The sequence below is a fragment of the Ixodes scapularis genome, unplaced genomic scaffold (assembly GCF_016920785.2).
Source record: "Ixodes scapularis isolate PalLabHiFi unplaced genomic scaffold, ASM1692078v2 PGA_scaffold3__209_contigs__length_174095766, whole genome shotgun sequence".
NCBI classification, from domain to species: Eukaryota; Metazoa; Arthropoda; class Arachnida; order Ixodida; family Ixodidae; genus Ixodes; species Ixodes scapularis.
The window spans coordinates 142,505,848-142,526,180 of NW_024609868.1; the positions used below are offsets into that span (position 1 = coordinate 142,505,848).

At 51.4% G+C, this 20,333-nt stretch overlaps 1 protein-coding gene across 3 annotated transcripts in view; it reads right to left on the reverse strand.

Moving 5' to 3' along the window:
* Window positions 1-20,333, reverse strand: part of LOC8042092 (homeobox protein extradenticle) — a 409,053-nt gene that overhangs the window by 81,910 nt on the left and 306,810 nt on the right. For all 3 annotated transcript variants that reach the window (XR_005718027.3, XR_005718029.3, XM_040222299.2), the window contains exons 4-5: window positions 13,976-14,166; window positions 242-377 (exon numbers count right to left, since the gene is read on the reverse strand). Coding sequence is in view for 1 of the 3 variants with exons in the window: in XM_040222299.2 (XP_040078233.1) it covers window positions 242-377; window positions 13,976-14,166 (327 nt within the window). In the remaining 2 variants the exon portion in view is untranslated. The remainder of the gene's footprint in view (window positions 1-241; window positions 378-13,975; window positions 14,167-20,333) is intronic.

Consider the following 20,333-nt stretch of genomic DNA (forward strand, 5'->3'; position numbering starts at 1 on the left):
ATAATTGATATTAGCAGCGAGCTTCACGAACCGCCCGTTTCCAGAATCAGTCTCATGGATCGTCAAAAAAAGACACTTGCACATCCGAGATTTTTTTTTTGACGGAAAGAATAAAGCAGCGGGCTGGTTTCTCGCAGCGTGCCATCTGGCTCCCCTCCATACAAAATGTCCCCGCGCGGATGGGGGAGGGTAGGATGGGGAGAGGGGGGTTGAGGGCACGACAGCTCTCGTAGATACCCACCTGAGAGACGGTGATGCCGCACTTCCTGGCGAGTTCCTCCTTGGCCTCCTCCGACGGGTACGGGTTGCTAAGGTGCGAGTAGAAATACTCGTTCAGGATCTCCGTCGCTTGCTTGCTGAAGTTGCGTCTCTTTCGCCTGCGCACCATACAGAGAGACGCGACAGTCAGCCTAGCCCTTCAGCATAAAGGGACATCAACGAATACCCAGTGCGTTCAGGGACCACGCCTCGGCCCCACGACAATCGCGTCCACGACCCGTGACACACCAGTTACTCTCGCCGGTTTCCCTACGGGGATAACTTAGTGGTGTGCATTGGCGCTGGATTAACGAAATTGTCTCCGGACAGCGGTCAAACTCCCTACAAAACGTTTTACGATTTGTAAGAAATCGATTACAACTAAGTTGGGTTTAAATGTATTCATAGATAACTCGAGTCCCTCGCACTCTCTTCCCGAATGGTCGTCGATGATCCAGGACTTATCCCCTCGCTATCAAAACGAAGTGTCGCAAGTTAACCAGGCTAGAATAACCAATTTGGAATTGAGCGGCAATCCAGCGGGAGCTTCCCAACCACAGGCTGGAGTCGACGCACGTGTACCGCGACATGCCCCATCGCGTTAAAACAGAACGGGCCAGCGGTTCCCAAATTCCCAAACGCCCCTGCGAGTCGGGCTCCATGGCCGTGCTGTGTATGCTCAGAGGCGACAGGAGAAGCCACAATCACAGCAGCAGGTCCCACAGGTAAGTTATGTTTTAGAAGCTCCGACCCCCACCAACGGTAACACAGATCTCGGTCACCAGGTGCCTTTTAGTGACACACTATACTTAAAATAAAATGATATATATATCTTTTCTTAACGAACAGAAACGGTTACGCGCACGTCTACGCTCTGACGCTGACAGTGCAGTCTGGTTGAATGAATCAACTGTATGTCTCCAGGCACGTGACTGCGCTTCTCGCGTGTATGTGATGCGAGAACGGCGCGTGGCGCAAGCGGGACCGTTAATTGACCGGGCCAGTACAACGAAAGCAACGTGCACTAGGCAACGCGGAAGGCAAGCGAGCGCCGTCTTCAGTGCGCCGATCGAGTGCTACAGCCAGCAGCGACGGGCTCCGACGCCGGGCGGGACGTTATAAATCGCCCGATTATTCTAACGAACTTTAGATTTGGAGCCATTCATCCGCCCCTGCTTTTCATGTAGGACGCCAACTCGACAAGAAGCGACACGAACTGCACCAAGGAGAAGAAAAAAATAAAAATGGGTGCGCGCCTTTTTTTCTTAAGGGGCCCGTCTAACGGGGAGAAAACGAATGATCGGGACGACCGTCGCAATTCGTACGCCCTCTTTTTTTTTTCTCCCTCTCGTTGCGGGACCGACGTCTTGGCGCAAGCTTTTTTACGCTCCGTTTCGCCGCAGCGTGGACTTGACTGAAAGCTAGACGCCATCCGAGTCAACCCAACGCCGAGAGCGGGTCCCGTGATTCGACGCCACGGAGATACGCTCGCGCCCGATAGAGCGGTCACGTGGCGCCTTCGCCGCTTCCCGATTGGCTCGCGGGCCTGGTCCCACTCGCTCCGATCCAGGCCGCGATCCCACCCGGGGCGCGAAGGAGCGCAGGGCGCCGTGTGACGCGCAGCAATGCAAATGAGCGAGTGGCCGCCAGCGAAATGTCGGGCATCGCAATAACGATAATCATCGGAGGAGAGGGGAACAAATGGCGCGGGGCGACACTCGTCTCAATCTGTCCGGGTGCGATCATCCATTGAGCGCCGTTTGCGAGCAATGAGCGGTCCCCGAGACGCTCCCTCCCTCAAACTCGAGCCCCGGAGAGGGCGACGTCGTCGTTCAACTGCTCGTCTGTCACCGACTTCTTTTTTCCTCTCTCGATCGGAACCTGTCGCGATAGAAAGGCGTCGTGGCGGCGAAGCAGCGCCTCGCCAAGCCCCGCCACTCGACATTCCATACGCTGATGCTCGCGACGCCCTTATTACCCGGAGAGGTGACGAAGCGGGCGCTCGTGCAGGCCCCGTCTCCAACGAGACACCGCTCATATCGGCCTGGTTCCTTCGACTGTCGTCTCGGAACGAGCGAAGATAAAGCCTGAAGCAAAAAAGAAGTTCACTTTCGGGGTTTACGTCTCAAACCAACCACGGCCATCTCCCAGGGAAGGACTAAGATTCATTAGACCGCCCGGTGATCTATTAAAATAATACTACCGAAATGTTCGTTACACGGCGTCTTTTTGGCATTAGGCCTCCGTCACATTGCGCGAGCAGGAGGCAGGCTTGTACAGAAAAGATTGGAAGTAGTCTGAGTAATAGCATTAAGAAGTAAACCTTCAGATTGCTTTATTCATCTTCACAGGGGGCCAATAAACGGCTGATTTCATTGTTTGTCTGGTAAAAAACGATTGGTGATCGTTAGCCCTTGAGGCGCCTAAATCGCTCTTTGAACCACGCCTACAGGGGGCAAAAAATGCCGCGCCCCCTTCTAATTAAAAAAAGAGTGGTGTTTAGGCAATAAAAATTTTGGAAAAACTCCCACACAAAATACTTTTTTTTTTTCTATTCTTTTACTCACAGCGATTAAAATAATGTTCTAAGCGGAAGTGGGATACCGCTTTCAGGGTTGCAGTAAAGTCGGTAGATCCTAAGAATGTAGCGCCACGCTCCCCGTAGGATCGCCATTTTGGTCCGTAAAATGAGCGATTTCTCCTTGACCCCTTCGTTCTTGTGAGCCGATCTAAATCCGCTGGTGACAGGTAGCTTCATGGAAACGTTTCTCGTATACCGAGATTTTGCTAAGAAAGCATCGAAAAATAAGTTAACTGTTTTGAAATACGCAAGAAGAACAATATAATTCTAAAAGATCCATGGAGATGGGCATGATTGATAAGTTGATTGCATACGCAGTGCCAAAGACTCTTATATTGGCGAGGAACGCTTCCAGTAGGAAGATGCTCCATGGTGATCTTGGCGCGACTGGTTTAGAACGACCCTTTGGAAGCTTCGAAGATTTGAATGGACCGAGATGGCGATTTCCAAGGCAACGTAGACAGATTAGCGAGTCGCCTTGCGAAGTTTTGGTCGTCTGTATGCTAGTATCCGTTTGTGTCCGGCTGTCGGCGAGTGCAAACTCGCCGACAGCTATATAGGCGGGCCACGAGCAATGTAGCTCAAGTCCCAATTGATAACTACAATAGAGGTTAATGACAAGTCCACAGCTACAACGGGTGAGCGCGGGAAAGCGTTTCAGACCACGTGCGTTTTGGCGGCTCGCTTGAATGATTCGACAGTTTCGACCATATTGACGTGAGCCAATAAAAACGTAGCTCAAAAACAGAAAGAAAAAAAAAGTTACAGACAACGCCCATACGCGACCGGTCGTATTAAAAGAAGTGTACCTGTGAAAATTTGGTGCTGGTCTAAGGAAACGATTCGATCAGGAAGCCTTTCGGAAACCGCCAATCAATATAATCTCTATTTCGTAATTCGCGAAGTACGTGTCACTCAATTAGCTCGCATTAAATTAAATCTGTAAATCTGACACCGAAGCGTCCGAGTGAAAATTAAAGCAGCCGGTCCTAAGCCGCTACGCGTAGGCGCTCCTTTTATTTGCAACCCCGAGTTGAAAGTGCGGGGGTCACACGCCGCCGCGTACACGAGGAGAAACTTTCTCGCCGATGCGCATAAAAAAGATAACAAATGCCTCGTGAAGTATTAGCGCCGGCCCGGCATATTACGATAATAAACTACCGGCTCCACCGGCGGGGTAAAAACTAAACTCCAAACAGAGTTCATCGAGACTAATGACGAACACAAGAACGCGAGGGCGCCTGAAAAAAAAAAACACTTCCAAGGAGCAAAACAAACACAAAGTGCGCCTAGGCGCTCAAAAATTTTCGCGAGCCTTAATTTAATTACGCGCGACTTGGCGGGGAGTTTATTTATAAATCGCGGCTTAATAAGACCCAGCCGGCCCTGATTCGAGCTTTGGTTTTCTTTGTTCTCGCATCGTCGCCAGTGTGCGGGCATCCACTTTTAATTGTTATTTATTCCGGGGTGGCCGGCGGGGCCTGGGTGCGTGCGCGGTGGCCACCACCAGGCACCATAAATACGGGGCCGCGATAGGCGCGCTCTCTCGCCGGCCCCTGAGTTATGGGGTGCGCAACCCGAGGGCCTCCCTAATTTGTTTATCAACTCGCTCCAAGAAAAATGGAAGACCCCCGCGCGTGGGACGCGCACGCCGACAAAAAACGAGCCGCCTCGAGAGGGGAAGAAAAAAAAGAAGGCGCGGAGAGAGATATTGGGCAACGGAGAGCCGCTCCTCGGAGCTTATCCGACTGATAAAACCAGGTACTGAATATAAAGAATGGCGCTCTCTGCATGCTACTACCCCCTTCCCCTTCCACACATGCACACAAAAGAAAAGAACCGGCAATTTTTGTTTTTGGTTGTTCAACTAAAATTCTCGACGTAGAACAACTTATAAGGTCCTTACCGAAGGCGCGATCGTGTCTATACTGCCACTTGTAGACTAGTGATAAATCGCATGACGCGGTCATGTGAGACTGATGACGTCATTTAATTGTCCCCGTTTGTGTCGGTCTTCTGCTACGTGTCGGCTGTCCACTTCTCCACGCGGATGCCGCTATCATGAAATGCGCAACGTCCGCTACGGGGAAAAAACATTGGTTTCCTCTCGCCACTTGGAAGTGGCTACGCTTTAATAGCCACTCATTCCTCTTCTGCCTCTTGTGCATTCGTGTATCTCTTACGGGTTGTAATGTGTCGCTTTTTTCGACCCCCATCCCAGAGACGCGAGCTACGTGGCTGGGGAGGGACCGAGGGCAGAAGTGCTGTTTTACTTCTCAAGTATACGGATGATTTTTTTTTTTTTTGTTTAATTCGATCAGGTATAAAAAAAAAAAAAAAAATCCGTGAAAGTTAAGCGGTTTGTGCAGATGAGTTACACGGCCAGGGGGACATTATGCGGGCGACTGATCTTTGCGATAATGTGGGTGTTTGGGCAAGTTGGTAATTCATGCTTGGATGGAACAGCGCAGATGAACCGTCACACTCCCATGCACACAAGAAGGAAACAGACTCGCAGCGCTGACTTACAACTCAGTCCTATATTTCTTCTTCCTCAAATCTTCAACTTCTTCACCTTTGCCGTTTTTTTTTTAATAATAATTTTTAATAATAATAATTTTAATATTATTTTTAGTTGTCTCTTATTTATTTAATTATTAGTTATTTATTAAAGTTTATTGGCTATTTGATCTCTGGTGTATAAAAAATTTAAATTGTTCTCATTAACGGCAAAGGTGAAGAAGTTGAAGATTTGAGGAAGAAGAAATATAGGACTGAGTTGTAAGTCAGCGCTGCGAGTCTGTCTCCTCTTTGTGTACATGTGAGTGTGACGGTTCATCCGCGCTGTTCCATCCAAGCTTTGCGATGAGTCGGCTAATAATTAGAATTCGTTAATTAACCTTTTATTTAGTGAAAATAAACGCATGCTTTCAATTAGAAACTTCCAGAGCGGCATCGAAAAGCACTGAATCAACTCTTTTTCGAACGACTTGAAGCTCGTGGGAAACTCGGGGGCGTGCCAAAGTTACCACTCGTGAAGCAGGCGCAAAGCCAGCAAAGGCGGAACGCGGATGATTAGATCGTTGTCGCGTTCTGCCGCTGCCAGCGTTGCGCCTGCTTCACGAAGACGCGAAGAAACGAGCGTATTCCACGGCACCCATTCTCATCATTCATCACGCGGGGGGGTGGGGGTTCCTGGTGAAACTGAACTCGGCAGCCGCATACTCTGGTTTCCGCTAGCACTGTCAAACGAACGGTAAACCGACGACGAGAGCTCAGCATGATCGCTGCCACAGGTGGGGCGCCTGCGGAACTCTCCGACGCGTCGGTCGACAAACAACCTTCCTAATCGAGGCCTAATCAAGAGGGCCGTCTCGACGACCGAGCCGGAGGGGCGCGCGTTAAGGCGGCCCCGCTCGGTGAGCGGAGATTGGGCGATGCGAACTCGCCGATGACGACGATTACGAGCCGCTGATGAGCGTCGTGAGCCGGGGGCCCGAAGAGCACCTGGGGAGTCGTTCTGCCGAGGATGGCCGCTTAAAAATCAATTAGACCCCCTTTCACCGGGAAAGGCGGCGCTCTCTACAAGAACCATCCCCCCCTTTTTACAATTGCCGTTATTAAGAAAAAGAAAAAGTGAACGACATGCAGCCGTTTTTTCGCAGACCGTCGAATCCCCGGCGGGGCCGGACGACTTGGCAGCGCTCAGTGCCCGCTTGTCTACCAACCCGAGGGATTTGTGACGCGACACAACGGAGCGAAAAATGCCCTCGGCGGAAATGTCCACTCGAACGTCTTTGAGCGAATGTTTCTTTCAAGTGCCCGCTTTGACCATTTCAATCGGACCTTTCCTCCCTTCGTCCTATCTCCATTTCTGTTCCTGTCTTCCCCGCAGGGTCCAGAACGGACTGCTCAGACTCCGCCTTCCGTGAACACTTAGCATCCACACAGAGTCAATAAAACACCCCGAGCCATGCCAGCTAAAAGAAAGTGTTGCGTCACTTAACCAGCTCCACTCGGTGCACTTCGAAGCGACGAATGAAAGGCGTCCACACATATTCGGTTCGGCTTTTACCAGCGCTTTGTGTTGTCTTGCGGCGCTTATTAATTATCAAAAGGAGCCATAACGTCCCAAAGAAGAAAGTGAGGAGGACAGTCGTTTCGCCCCCGGCAGCGTGATTGACGTCCTCGTAGAAATTATACGTGCGCGTCAAAATGAGCACAATTTTTTTTTTTTTTTTTTTGCTCTGCCCGGCAGAAATTGTTTCTTCTCTGGACCTTTAAAAAAAAAAAAAATTAGCATTAACGGCACAGCAACGCCCACGATGCATCGAGAGCCGTGCGGGCTAGTAAATGTCCATCTGGCACATTGGTAAACCGAGCTCTTTTCCGGCCTGTCTTTCTGCGGCCTCAGACTTTTTAACGTGATCCTTTTGACGTGGGCACGAAAATGCGGCCGCTTGCTTCCTAGCCGGGTTCGGCGGCTAGGCCAGGATTCGGCCACCCGTTTGTCTCGTTCATCGGGCTTCCCGCCTCAGCCAGGCTGATCGCAGCCAGGCTGATCGCAATTCGTGCCGAGGAACTGCTCAACCACAGCCGCATTAAAGAGAGAAAAACAAAATAATAGCAAAAAAAAACGATTCCGCACAGAAGGGCCTCGATGACGCCGGAAAAAGCTCCGCGCTCCATTTAAGTCCGAGCAAAGAGAGAACCGCACTCAAAAAGAAAAGGCAGCGAGGGACTTTTCCGACCGAGAAGCGAAAGAGCAGACGCCAGAGGAGCGTGGACGAGCGACTCCGGCGGCGAGAGAGCCATCGCTAAGCCCTTCGGCTTATGCGACAGCGGCTCAGTGCAGCCAGGCAGTTCCCCGCTCGGCGCGAGACAACATGTCGGCCCAGAGCGGCGCGAGAATGACTCCCGCAGCTATTAGGGCCCTTCCCCGCGGCCGAGTAAACAGCCCCGCCGAGCCCCGACGAAGGTGCGGGGAGCCTAATGCCCCGCGGGCCAGGAGAGAGAGCCAGTTTCCATTCGCATCCCCCCCGCTCAGGGCGCGCTCAAGCCCTTCCTCGCGTCTTCCCGCAGCCATGGCGACAGCCAAGGAAGTACCCGGAGGCGCGAAAGCCGCCCGCGCCACGAGTCCAATCCGTGCCGGCAGGAATTCCGGACCACGGAGAGAAACGACCGCGCGGAGAAAGGGGCAGCTTTGGGAGAAAAAGGAAGAAGCGACGCGGTCGGCTTCTACGCCATCGCATTCGCAGACGCCTCGCATCGAGACTCGGGTTGCCAATCGGAACGCCCTGCCAGGTAGCTCGCCCTCTCGCAGCCAAAACATGTTTGCCACCGGTGCGGTAGAATTCGCGAACGCATCAATAACACTAGGATCACAAACGTGGGGATCTGTTTACAAAATCAGACTACAGGCATTCGCGGTCTGAACGAACTCGTTCCTCTTGCTATGAAAACTTGGCGCGGGCGCGTTGCTTCCGCAGTGGGAACATAGTATTATGCGGGAAATAACATGCTCCCGCGATTCGCTTAAACCCAATGAACTCTCATGGACGCAACACGCTGTTCAGCACACATTCAAGCTTGGCTTATCGTCCTTTTCCGGGTCGCTGTCTTCAATTTTATGAATACAAACTAGGTTTTGAAAACCCCTATTCCAACACTACCTTTAACCTGAATTGTCTCGTTTAAGTGCGAACTGGAGATTTCGCCTAACCCCGTGCATTCGAATCGTTCTGACCGTTTTCCGGACATCTTTGCGAGCCTCATGGAAGAAATATTCATCGAGGCAGCCAATGAAAAGATGTGTTCTTATCAAACCGCTCTATAGAAGCTGGTTTTATTTCTGGCTTAGGCCACAAACGACACCAACATCCCAAAGATTACTTATTCGCTCCTCCGCACGTACCAATGATTTCGGTCTTTAACTACTGCGTACACTCATCTCGAAATGAAACATTGGTGCGGCGAAGAATATCCTAAGGACGCAGGGTGCGCGAGGGATGCCTTTGCATTGCGACGTGTCATGCGCGTGCCACGGCAACCGTTTCGTCGTAAGCAGTCATAAGCGGTAGTGACGCAGTCAACCGTAAAGGTTGGTTGAAGACTGGTTCAGACAGCACCGTTTTCTTCATTTCAGGGCTGCGCGTCACGTTACGTGACGTCACGTCCAGGAGGCCTGCACAGGCGCTGACTGGATGCAAATGCCGCGTCAGCGTTGGCGTGGGACTACGATAGGAGACGAGCCCCACACGAACGATGACGCTGCATCCAATCAGCGCCCGTGCAGGCCTTAAGGGGTATTCACACGAGGGAGAAATCCCATTGATTCCTCCACGGCACGTGCATACCGCGACGAAAACGTCAGGCTTTGCGACGTGCAAAAGCCTCGCGTTTTGGTCTCGTGATGCGCGCGCGTCGGGGAGAAATCCCCGGGATTTCTCCCTCGTGTGAATACCTCTTTACGGACGTCATTTCACGTGACACGCAGACTTGAAACCTGTCTAGGAGGCTCTCTTACGTCACGAAGGCTTACGTCAGTTTACGGCACAAGTCACCGGGACATCGGTGCTTCGTACCAAGGGTGGCCTACCACTTCCAGGAGATGGGCTGGCACGCGACATTCGAGAAACGAATGTTTCGTTGACTTATACACAACGTAAGAAAACAGTGCAACTAGCCATCCCACAGGGGCGTTCTCCTAGGTTACGTTATGACCGCATACGTCGCGAGCCACCGAGACACCCGTGCTTCGGATGGAGCGTGGCGACCGGTATAAGTAGTAGCTTTGCACGCGACATACGAAACACGAATGTCACGGTGACTCCACACGGAACGTAAGAAATTCTAAGCAAACGCCTGTAAAGGCTGGTTAGACATTAAAGGTCGGTTCGACCTTTAATGTCTAACCAGCCTTTAGACTGTTCTCTAAAGCCTTTAAAGGCTGGTTCACACTGCCCCGTTTTCTTACGTTACGTTACGAAAAGTCACCGAGAAAGCTGTGCTTCGTATTAAGCGTGGCTACTGATTCAAGGAGCTAGCCTAGCACGCGACATTCGAGACACGAATGTTTCGGTGACTTAGGCGTAAAGTAAGATATCGCTGCTGTGTGAAAAGTTGAACCGAGCTCAACTCCTTACGTTACGGCGAACCTTGTGTCCTTGATTGCCATGGCAACTCACCGTCCTAGCTCTTCGTCACCGAAACATTCGTGTATCGAGTGTCCCGTGCCAGGCTATCTCCTTCAATTGGTAGCCACGCCTAATACGAAGCACAGATTCCCCGGTGACTTTTCGTAACGTAAGAAAACGGGTCTGTGTAAACCAGCCTTAAAGGGGTTGTCCGGTCAAATTTTGTATTCGAGAAAATCATTGAATATCATTGTTATTGCCTCGAGAAGCATCGTACGTGCAATATCTGAATTTTATATGTCCCTCTGCGTGAGTAATTGAATTTATACTGCTCCAATCGCATTCTAGCGTAAGCGCTGTTTTCGTTGGCAACATTGAAACTCTGACGTCACAAAACACAAAGCGAGCAGGCGAGCATTTCTGTCTCGTCGTTTGCCTGCAAGTGAACGCCTCAGCGTGCTTCGTTTTTGTTGTTGTGCTCGACTTATTTCGTGGTTGGGTGAGATTTTTCTTGTGCGGTTGGGTGCCACAACCACCGGGCAGCACATGTGAGCCAAGACATGACGTTCCACACTTTTCCGCGAAACGTGCAGTGACGAGAAAAATGGATCGTCGCTGTGCGTAGGGACTGGGTTCCCGTCAAGATCGAGATCCCGCTTATGCAGCAATCACCTCACAGAAAAGAGCTACGAGCTGAGCTCTAAGCGGACAGAAGGCTCGTAAGCTGAGGTGCGATGCTGTGCCAACGATATTAAACTACGTTCATCCACTCCTCGCCCAAATCGGATCAATCAATATGATTATGCAGCAAAACCGAAACTGTCACAGTTTCGATTCCCCTTTGACGGTTCTCCCGCTGCCCCTCTACAACGACTGTGAACAATATTTATTTTTGTTGAGGCCGGTCAGCCGGCGCGGTTGGCGCGTGTGCCCAAGTTGGGGAAGAACGAAATGAGCTCAGGCGGACACAGAGTTTGAACAATGAACAATATATTTACATGAAAAAAAAACATATATATATATATGTGAACATAAATTTCAAGGTTTGGCGCATCGGCAAACAATACACAATAAAAAGAAAACCCCAAGGTTCCACAGGAACTTCACTAAGTATAAAATTGAAAGAATTCTTTCTATTTTATACTTAGTGAAGTTCCTGTGGAACCTCGACGCGCTAAAGCGATACTACGGTTCAGAATACAAAAAAAAAACAAAAAAACAATGAAACAAGGGAACCAAGCCACGGACGGAGAGCAAATCGAAATAAAACGTCCGCAAAAGCGAAGTCCGAAGTGTACGGACGGGTCTCACTGAAATTTGGTGTCGAAGGGGCATCCTCAGCCTCTCGGCGGTGGTGAACTGGCAGGAAGACCGCGACGGTGATGATAATAAAGAAGACTCAGAAGATATCGCGTCGCCGGGACGCCATTCCCGCCGACTTCACCCCGCAACCATGAACGTCTTGCCCCCTTGACGACCCAAAAAGCTCTGCGCAAAAACCATCGGCTGATTCGGCTCCCCGCGAAAACCGTCCCCCTCCACGGCGACGTATTTCGCGCCTTTGTCGGCGCCGAAGGCACCCCCGGGGGAAAGAAAAGGAGAAACAAACAAAACCGGGTTTCGTCTTCCCGTTTGTGGTCGCCGCAACGGAATTTGCTCACTGAAAAGGCAAATTGGCGAAGGGACACGGCGAGCAGCACAAAATCGCAAAGAAAAAGCTCGTGGGAGAGTCGGCCGGCGCCAGAGTTTATGACAGAAACCAACAGCTAGGCCGTCTGGAAACAATGCCAGAAGTTGTATTTAGCACGCTTGCAGCCCGATTCTCTTTGACCCGTGTGTGAAAATGGAGCGTGACTATACGATTAATTCACCAACCTCGCCCAAGTCAATTGACGACATGCATTTGAACGATTCGCCGTTTGCCTTCGACCCGCGGACATCGCCTCTGAGGAAACGTCCCGCAGCCTCATCACAGATCCAGCGGATCCGTTGACATGTGTACCCAGATGCCGCTTCGTGTACCTAGGTGCAGCTTCAGAGGCGAAATCTGCATCCTTTGCCACCTTTGCTCTGCAAGCACCCCTAGTTCGATCGGTGGCCGTCGCAGCTGCACAGTTCTTTTTGCGCGAAACGGCATACGTTTGCTCGAAGCTTATGGCTGTTTGCCAGTAATATCCCGCTAAAAGGCGTTTTTTTTTTTTGCACATGCTTAGGAACTGCATTCAAAGAACCGTATTTTAGTAGGGTACACCCTAGAAGATTATATAATTCGAAACAAAATAAAAGACATCCATTGATCAACGCTTGTTATCCCGACCATCCGACAAACCTTTGCGTTCTGTGACGTCACGCAGCACCTACGGATGTCAGCCATTGACACTGGCGAAATTCGGGGTGCAGTTTCGTACATACGCTCATGAAAGGTTTAATTAATAACGGGAGATCATATATCGAAATAAAAATAACGTTTGTCTACATGGAGGCTCCCTTGACGCAACGAGCGCAAAAACTTAAGTACTTCCGGTTTCGACCGGACAATCCCTTTAAGCTGGGACCACAGAGCTCATACATCATACAAAAGAGTCTGCAAACACGAGTCACCGGAATATCCGTGGTTCAAATGCCGCGTGCCAAGTTTCCTCCTTGAACTCACTGCCACGCGGCATTCGAAGCACAGATCTCGCGGGGACTCGCGTTCGAACCTGTAAGCACAGATTGTCCTTTGTATGATGTGTGCGACCACGGCCTAAGTGTACTTCTTTAGAATGTGCTCTAAAGGCTGGTTCACATATTGGCACGTGAGTGCGGCCGACTGCGTTGCGATCCTTCGACTTAGACTAGGACGGGTTGGGCGGAGTTCACACAAGGTGGCGTCTAAGTATAGCGATTCAACGCTTCCGGTCATGAACTAGAAACATCTTCCGAATGATTCCGACCCCAGGGTGGAAAAAATGATGCACACAAAATGAGGACGCATACGCAGACCAGAAGCATTCCAGGGCAACGCGATAAATGGCGCCAGTGTGGTATCTAGACGCGTAAGCAGCAATAAGCTGTCGTTACGCACTCGGTCACAAACAAACGCAAGTGTCCAAACCAGCATTTAGTGCCCACGCACGAGCACAGTGGGCAAGGCGTATGTCACCCCAAAACGCACACATGAGCGAGCTACGAATGACGTACCATATTAACTTAACACTTTTTTTCTTTTTTGATGCAAATACCGGTCATTAGGAGGTCTGCACAAATGTCCACCTTCTTGACTGGCTAACCCTAGAGCCGAATGAGCCTGCACCATCTGCGTGGCAGCCTCTCAGTGCCCTCCTGGAACCACTTTTTGGAAGAGCCTCGCACCCACGCCTGGACAGCTTCTCCCAGCTTACAGATGACCGTGAAGTCCATTCAGGCCATACGCATGCACGACCAAACGTGCGACTGGTCGTATCACGTGTCAGAAAGACAGCCGAACCCGATCTGGCGCCGGTCAATCACGGCCGCACGTGAATGCACACAACGCAGCGATTGATCGGCGCCTGATCGGGATCGGCCGTCTTTCTAACACGCAATACGACCAGTGGACGTCTCGTCGTGTATAGGTAAGGCCTGAGTGGACCCCCAGTGGTTATCATATGGTGGGTGGCATGAAAAAAAAAATTACGGTTATTGATACGCTCGAAGAAGTTGCCCAGGCGTGGGTGCGAGGCTCTTCCAAAAAAAAAAAAAAAACTAGTTTCAGCAGGGCATTGTGAGGCTGCCACACAGATGGTACAGTGGCAGTCGGCTCCAGGGCGAGTCAATCAATAAGGTGGACTACTTGTACAGACCTCTAATAACCAATATCTGCAGCAAAAAAAAAAAAAAAAGTTACGTCAACATGGTACGCTTTCTGCACATGTACGGACCACCAAAAGACATGAGCTAAATAACGTTCTTCTTCCTTATTCGTTGGGAACGATGAGTCGAAAAGATGACGGGATAGAAGATGGAGGAGGGCACGCACCTTGCGTCGAGGAACCTGGACCTGAGGATCATGACGGCCTCGCAGGTGCTCTGCTTGAGCTGCACCTGGATGGAGTTGAACTTCTTGTGGATTATCTGCACCATGCGCTCGATCTCCTTGGGCGTGATCGGCCGCGTCCGACTCTGCTCTCGCAAAAGGTTCATCACGTGCGTCGTGAACTCGTTGCACGCCTGCGAAAAACAGAAAACAACACGTTTCATCAGACGACCACCTCCAAGTCACGCGCCATCAACACCTGGGACCAGCGACGGCGCCAGCGTTGATTTCCCCCCGCTAACGCCTCGCGACTGCCCATACCCTCAAAAACAGAATGCGATCACTCTCCCTCCGTTAATAATTGAGATAGTGATCGTACCGGTTAATTCAGACACCATTTCACTCCGAAAGACACAACGGTGCTTTTCCACTTAAGTTACCGAGGCATTACTTACTCGGCCAGTTACACACAGCGCTTTTGCAAACACATACACAAAAAAGGAGGAGCTCTCAGCCCGGTTGCCACCAGACGATGACGGCGCTCCACAGCGTCACGTGACACGCTGCAGTTAGCACTCGCGGCTACAGGTGGTGATGAAACCGAGCACTGCGAGAGCAGTTCAAAAGACGTGAGGAAGATCCGTGTCTGCAACGTGTTAAGCCCGGAGCAAGTAGCCCTCCACTAGCTCTGCGCGGGCTGCTTCTACGTAAGAAAAACAAAACATGTACCCCAACCTTAAAGCACCGTTCACACACTTGCAACCGAGTAGGACCGAGAGTGACAAGAGCGACTTTTAAGCCTTTTGCGACGGCGTAGGACCTGCTCTGCAGCAACGCATCCGGTCCTTCGCCGTCGCAAGGGGCTTAAAAACCGGTCTTGTCCCTCTCGGTCCTACTCGGTGGCATGTGTGAACGGTGCTAAAGGGGACTAAAGTTTGCCACGGTAATTCCCGGTCCTGTTTTGAACTAAGCTATCGTAACGCAGACCAACTTATTCGCAACACTAACGGCGTGCACGTAATAAATACCCTTTCTTCCGTTTCACATCTCGGCCACCAGGCGGCGCCAGTTTTCGCTTAGCTCCCTCCCTTCCCTAATTCCCGTCTTTTTCGCATAGGTGGTGTTGCCTCCTCTCCAGTGCGAATAGTTAACCGCTAGTATAGACCATTCCATTTAGCGCTCTCAGGGCGGCGCCATTTTGTTAGACCACAGCGCCCTCTCCACACACCCGGGAAGTTCAGCAGGTTCGGCGGGGTAAAACGAGGAGAGGGCACGCGCCCGAGTCCGCTAGCAGACGACAAACAGGGAGGTTGCCGTTCTCCATCTTTGGGCTGTGCCGGCGGGCTGTACTGAGCATCGAACTCTCGCTCGTGGCTGCCGTTATGAAGTGGTTCGCCTTCTTAGAATATTTATGGCTACTCCAAAATCAGCCTTTAGCGCTCTGTTGTTTTATTTCAGTAAAGGATCAATTAGCGTATCTTTGTTCTGTTAGTTCAATACCAGTGGTGTCAGCCGACGCCTCAACCACTGCGTCGATTGCGCCAGGAGAGCACGTTTTTATTTCTTATTTCAGACTTCCACTCATTGTCGCTAAGGGCCTTTAGCAGTACGAACTTCGTATAGTAAAATAGCGACAGCAACCGGATTTACTTTTCGCCGGAGCGACCGGCCACTCTGACCAAGTTTTTCCCTTTTTTTTTTTTATTCGCACGCAGGTAACATTGCAATTAGACTCGGTTAGTCTTTTTATCGAGCATGGCATTACACGATAACTTGGATATCAAAATCCGCGTATCTGCACTTGAAATTTCAAAAATGACGCGATTTTAAACCGAGTTTGAACGCCACACGGATTTTAGGCACAGCCCACTCGGCGGAGCAGACGACACGCGGGGTGAGAGGGGAAGGGCATTTTTTCTCTCTCCGCTCTTACTAGTGGAACGGGTTACAGAGGGGCCTTTACACAGTCGTAGGGGAAAAAAAGGTCGCTTGCAGTTCCAAGGTATCGATCCCAACGACGGACGAGCACACCCGGAGCGGATCAAGGCGCTGTCAACTCAGTGCACGAGCACAAACAGTCAACGAATTACCAAGACCTATCTGGCCGGCTCAACGACGATGGCTCTCAGGGTAATGCCTAGAGGGAAGGTTGGTGCGGGAAAAAAGAGCGATCGCAGCCCTCGGGTCGCATTAAAACGAAAACCAGCGTACAAAAAAATGAACACTCTTGGGAGGAAGCGGTGTTCACTGTTTCGCCTATTCCCTACCCTACCGTTCCCCGCGGCTCCTTATTTCGGCCAGACGCCGAGCAGGTACATACACAACCGAATGTTTAACCTTGTAGCGGGAGTAGCGATATACGACACGTGAACGAATTATTTTTGAGCGCGTTTTAGTTTCTGCTCCTAATGCATGGCGCGAGCAACCATCCTTACCAATCTTCTTCGCGATTCATCGTAACACTGTTTCACCACTCACAACTGAGTTCTTGGTTGATGAAAACGGCGTGTCTCGAGCAGGTTTTCTTGTATCTCACTGCCTCAATCGATGGGCGATTGTTTTGTTAGGTAACGGAGGAGCGCCTTTTATCCGCACGTTTACCCCACGCTCCGGTACGGCTAGCGAAGCTAAAAGTAATAATACGGACGGACAGAGACGGTCGACGCTGCCTGCAAGTGACCCAGAGTCATCAACGCAGTCGGACCCGGCCGAGAGGCTCGCGTTGTTGTTCCGACAGCGGTGGCACGGCGCCGCACGTAAGGGGCGAGGGGATAGAGAGGCGGTAGAGCGGCACCTGGCGGGCACCTGGGCGCGCGAGTGGGGGGCTCCCGAGAGCCCGGGGCGGCCCTAATCACCTCCGATGGGGAGGTGGTTTCTATCGGGCGGCTGACAGCGCGGCCCGCGAGGGGCCCCGGCGGCCCTTTTATCTGATTGAAACGCCTCCCAACAAAGTTCTTCCCACTCTCGCGAGTGCCGGCCCAATAATAGCATTAGCAAAGAGGCAAACACTAATAGGCGCCGTTACACGCCGCCCGTGAAATTCAAGCGGACAAGCGGCCTATCGCGCGCCGCCCGTCCGACGCCCCGGACGGAGGAGACGTCGGGCGGGCCTCGCCACAGGTCCGTCCAGGGCGAGGCACCACGGCCGAGAAAGAGGGGCCCGAGCGGGCTGGGCGAAAACGCCGACCGGAACACCGACCACGGGAACTCTGCGAAAGCCGAGACCCTCGTAGCAGGAGGGCCACTGGAAACCGGAAGCGAACGAGTCGTCGTGAGCATTGTTGCACTACGCGTTGTCTCGGATTCGACGCACACTTGCGCCTTTCGCTTGGACCCGTTATGCGGAAGCTATGTCGAACTCGAGAAAGCCATCAATTCTAAAATAACCTTTCGAAAAAAAAAAAAAAAAAAAAAAAGGTATTATTAAGTTTTAGTGCATGTTTTGGGTTTCGAGCAAAAACGTACGCAATCTGCATGAAGTAAAAATGAGCCGTAAAGCTGGCAGGCATTTACTCTCGTCTCCAGCGGAAAGCTTCGGGTGTGCACCACAGCAGGAGGAAGTTGGCGACGCGATTTAGACCGGTCACGGCGAGCGCTCGAGGCGTCAGTGACCGGTGGAACCGAGCTTCGAGCACCCGGAAGAGCTTAGAAAAAAAGTGCCGATGGGTCCACGCAATTTGCGCGACTCCTCAGCGATGCCGTCCATCGCAAGGCCTCCCGGTCGCTGGCCCGGGCCTCGATTCGAGCGAGTCGCCCGAGGGGAAAGCGTCCTGGATTTCCCTTCTTTCTCCCATCAGCGGGAAACGGCGCCCCGCGAGAAGAGCGGGCGAAGGGAGTCGCCCCCGAAAAAGAGGCGAATGTTGCTGAGAGCGGCGATCTGTCGACAGCCGCGGCGCCAGGCTCTGAGACCATTGGCTGGACGCACGTGAGGGCCGCCGCCGCGAAGGGGCGCCCGCTCTCCATTCCTTTTCCCGCCGCCATTTCCTGGTGCCCCGTGTTTGTTCGGCCGGACAGTGATGAGTGTGCTAACCATTTCTCTTAATGGCCGTCATCTATTACGCGCCCGGGGGCCCCTTTCACCGGCTCGCATCCTGTCGATAACGCAACAAAGGCGCGCCGGGGGCCCGCGTCCAGGGCTCGGAAGAGCGGCGGGCGTCGCGCGAGACTTCTCGCCTGGCCACGTTCGGGGCGATTCGGACAGAACGCGGCACGGGTCCGTTCCCTTCCTCACGGCGCTGAGAAGTGTCGAAGAAAGAGGCCCGAGTGGAAGATGAGACCCGATCAACAGACATTCACTCGCAATACGCTCGCGAAGCACTCGAGTTCAGACGAGTCTCGTCGCTAACACGAGCAAAATGAATCTCGGATGACATTCTCCTCCAGCAACCCCCATAACGGGCCGGGCCTACCACGTGATACCGAAAAGCGTGTTAGGGCGAGTCGTGCAGGCTGGGCTCCTCCGAGGTGGCGGCCTTCTTTCTCTCGACAACCGAGGAACCGAAGCCATTGTAAATCTGTCTAGAGTATGGCAGTAAACTTCATCGATTAACCTAAGGAAGAACAAGTTTATGCATGAACCGTCACCGAATTTCTTCGCCAGTTATTCGGTGAAAAACGAACTCTTCCACCGGTTTGTCACGGCCATCGTCCGCAGTCAAACTCAGTATCGAGCAACCCGGGTGAGACTTGCGCTCATTCGGAACGCCGCGTCTACGCTGCACACAACCGCCAACCCTCTGACCTTGCTCCGAGGGACGAGCGGGCCCTTCCGGCTATCACTGTGCCCTGCGAACGCGCTAGCTAGCTCGGAATCTTTAACAAACTAAAGAACCCACTAGATAAAACAGTTACTTCGTTTACATGCTGGCGCAGTGAAATGCAAGTAATCAACAGGTGTCACGTCTCTATTGACTGTCATTTGTTATAATCGTGAGTAGTTCGACTTTGTCAATCTGCTCCTTAACTTTCTCATGGAGAATACTCGGCCTAAATCTCGTTGTCATCCTCCTTTTATGTCTTCCTACGCTAAGGAAATGAGGAATTAGCAAAGCACAGCGAGGCTGCTTTCTGAAGTCTAACGTCTCATATCTCAATTAAAATTTCCATTAATTATTACTTAATGACTGGGTACTTAAGGTCAGTAAAAATAGTGCATACATTTGTTTTTGTCATTTTGTCTGACTCTGTCGCCAGCAGATGATATTTGACTGAATGCTAAAGAGATTATATCATATCCAATGGCTTCAATAAAATGTTCTACCTCTTCATCCCTAAGAATATACTAATCTCTGGAATTGTGGTGTCGAAACCTATAACGTTATTTTTTAATTTGGGAATACCTTAATTCGCCTACCAGGATCCCCATCAGACCGCTTAATCGAGTAATTATTAATTTCAACACCGCCGGTTAATCGCTTTGATATTCTTCATCGGTTCACAGCCCTAGTCCAGAGGAATCGGGCAGGCACGAGCCATGCGTCCAATCAGACGTCCGTCATCCCGGATATAGCCATAGGCCCCACCCACTGCAGCGCTTTTAAACAGCACGAATTCGCAGAACCTTGATCCCTGTACGAAACGTGTACCGAGGTCACGCTCACCATTGGAGTCATTGATAGAAGGTGCAAATTAAAGCAGTATATCGGATGAAAAGGAAACTTCTTCAGATTTAAAGTCGAGTTCACATTCCTGAGATCGCCACCGGCGCGTTAGATGACAATAGAACGATACGGCGCGAACGAGACAACGACGAACGAAGAGGCTCGCACAATAAGGACTGGTGTTAGCAGGGCCATAATTAAAAATTAAATGCAGTGCCGACAATGTTGACGACTAGTAGAACTCAGTTACGACTCCCTCGGTCAGGATGCTTCGAAAAGGTTCATCTTCTCTCTCGCGCGCAAACAGCGCACTGAAGAAATCGTCCGAAAGTAATCTTTTAGAAAGCTTACCAAATGGTAGCAGCGATGGAACAAAATTCTTTGAAGCCACTCACTGCCAAAGGGCGACACTCTCGCCAGGGAAGCGCTGCTGTCAAGTGACTAGTGCGGCGTCACTAGTGACTGGCTACACGGTCCAGCGGATTCATCGTGTCTCAAGACCTTGACAGGCTAGATTTAACTCGAGCAACTCGAGCCACGGAGAGCAAGTGAATGGAGAACATTTCCCGCGTGGTTTTTCGATGCCTACGGCAGGCGTTCGTTGCCTTCCACTCTGCTTTGGATGCGCGTACACGCTCCCAGCTCACGAGGCGCCGTTACCGAAGGTAGGACGCTCGCGCAGGAGAAACTAAAAGACTGCACGGCAGTTCTTATCCTGGCAGTGGCTACAACTCTACCGCGTTAGACTTCCGCCGGGGACG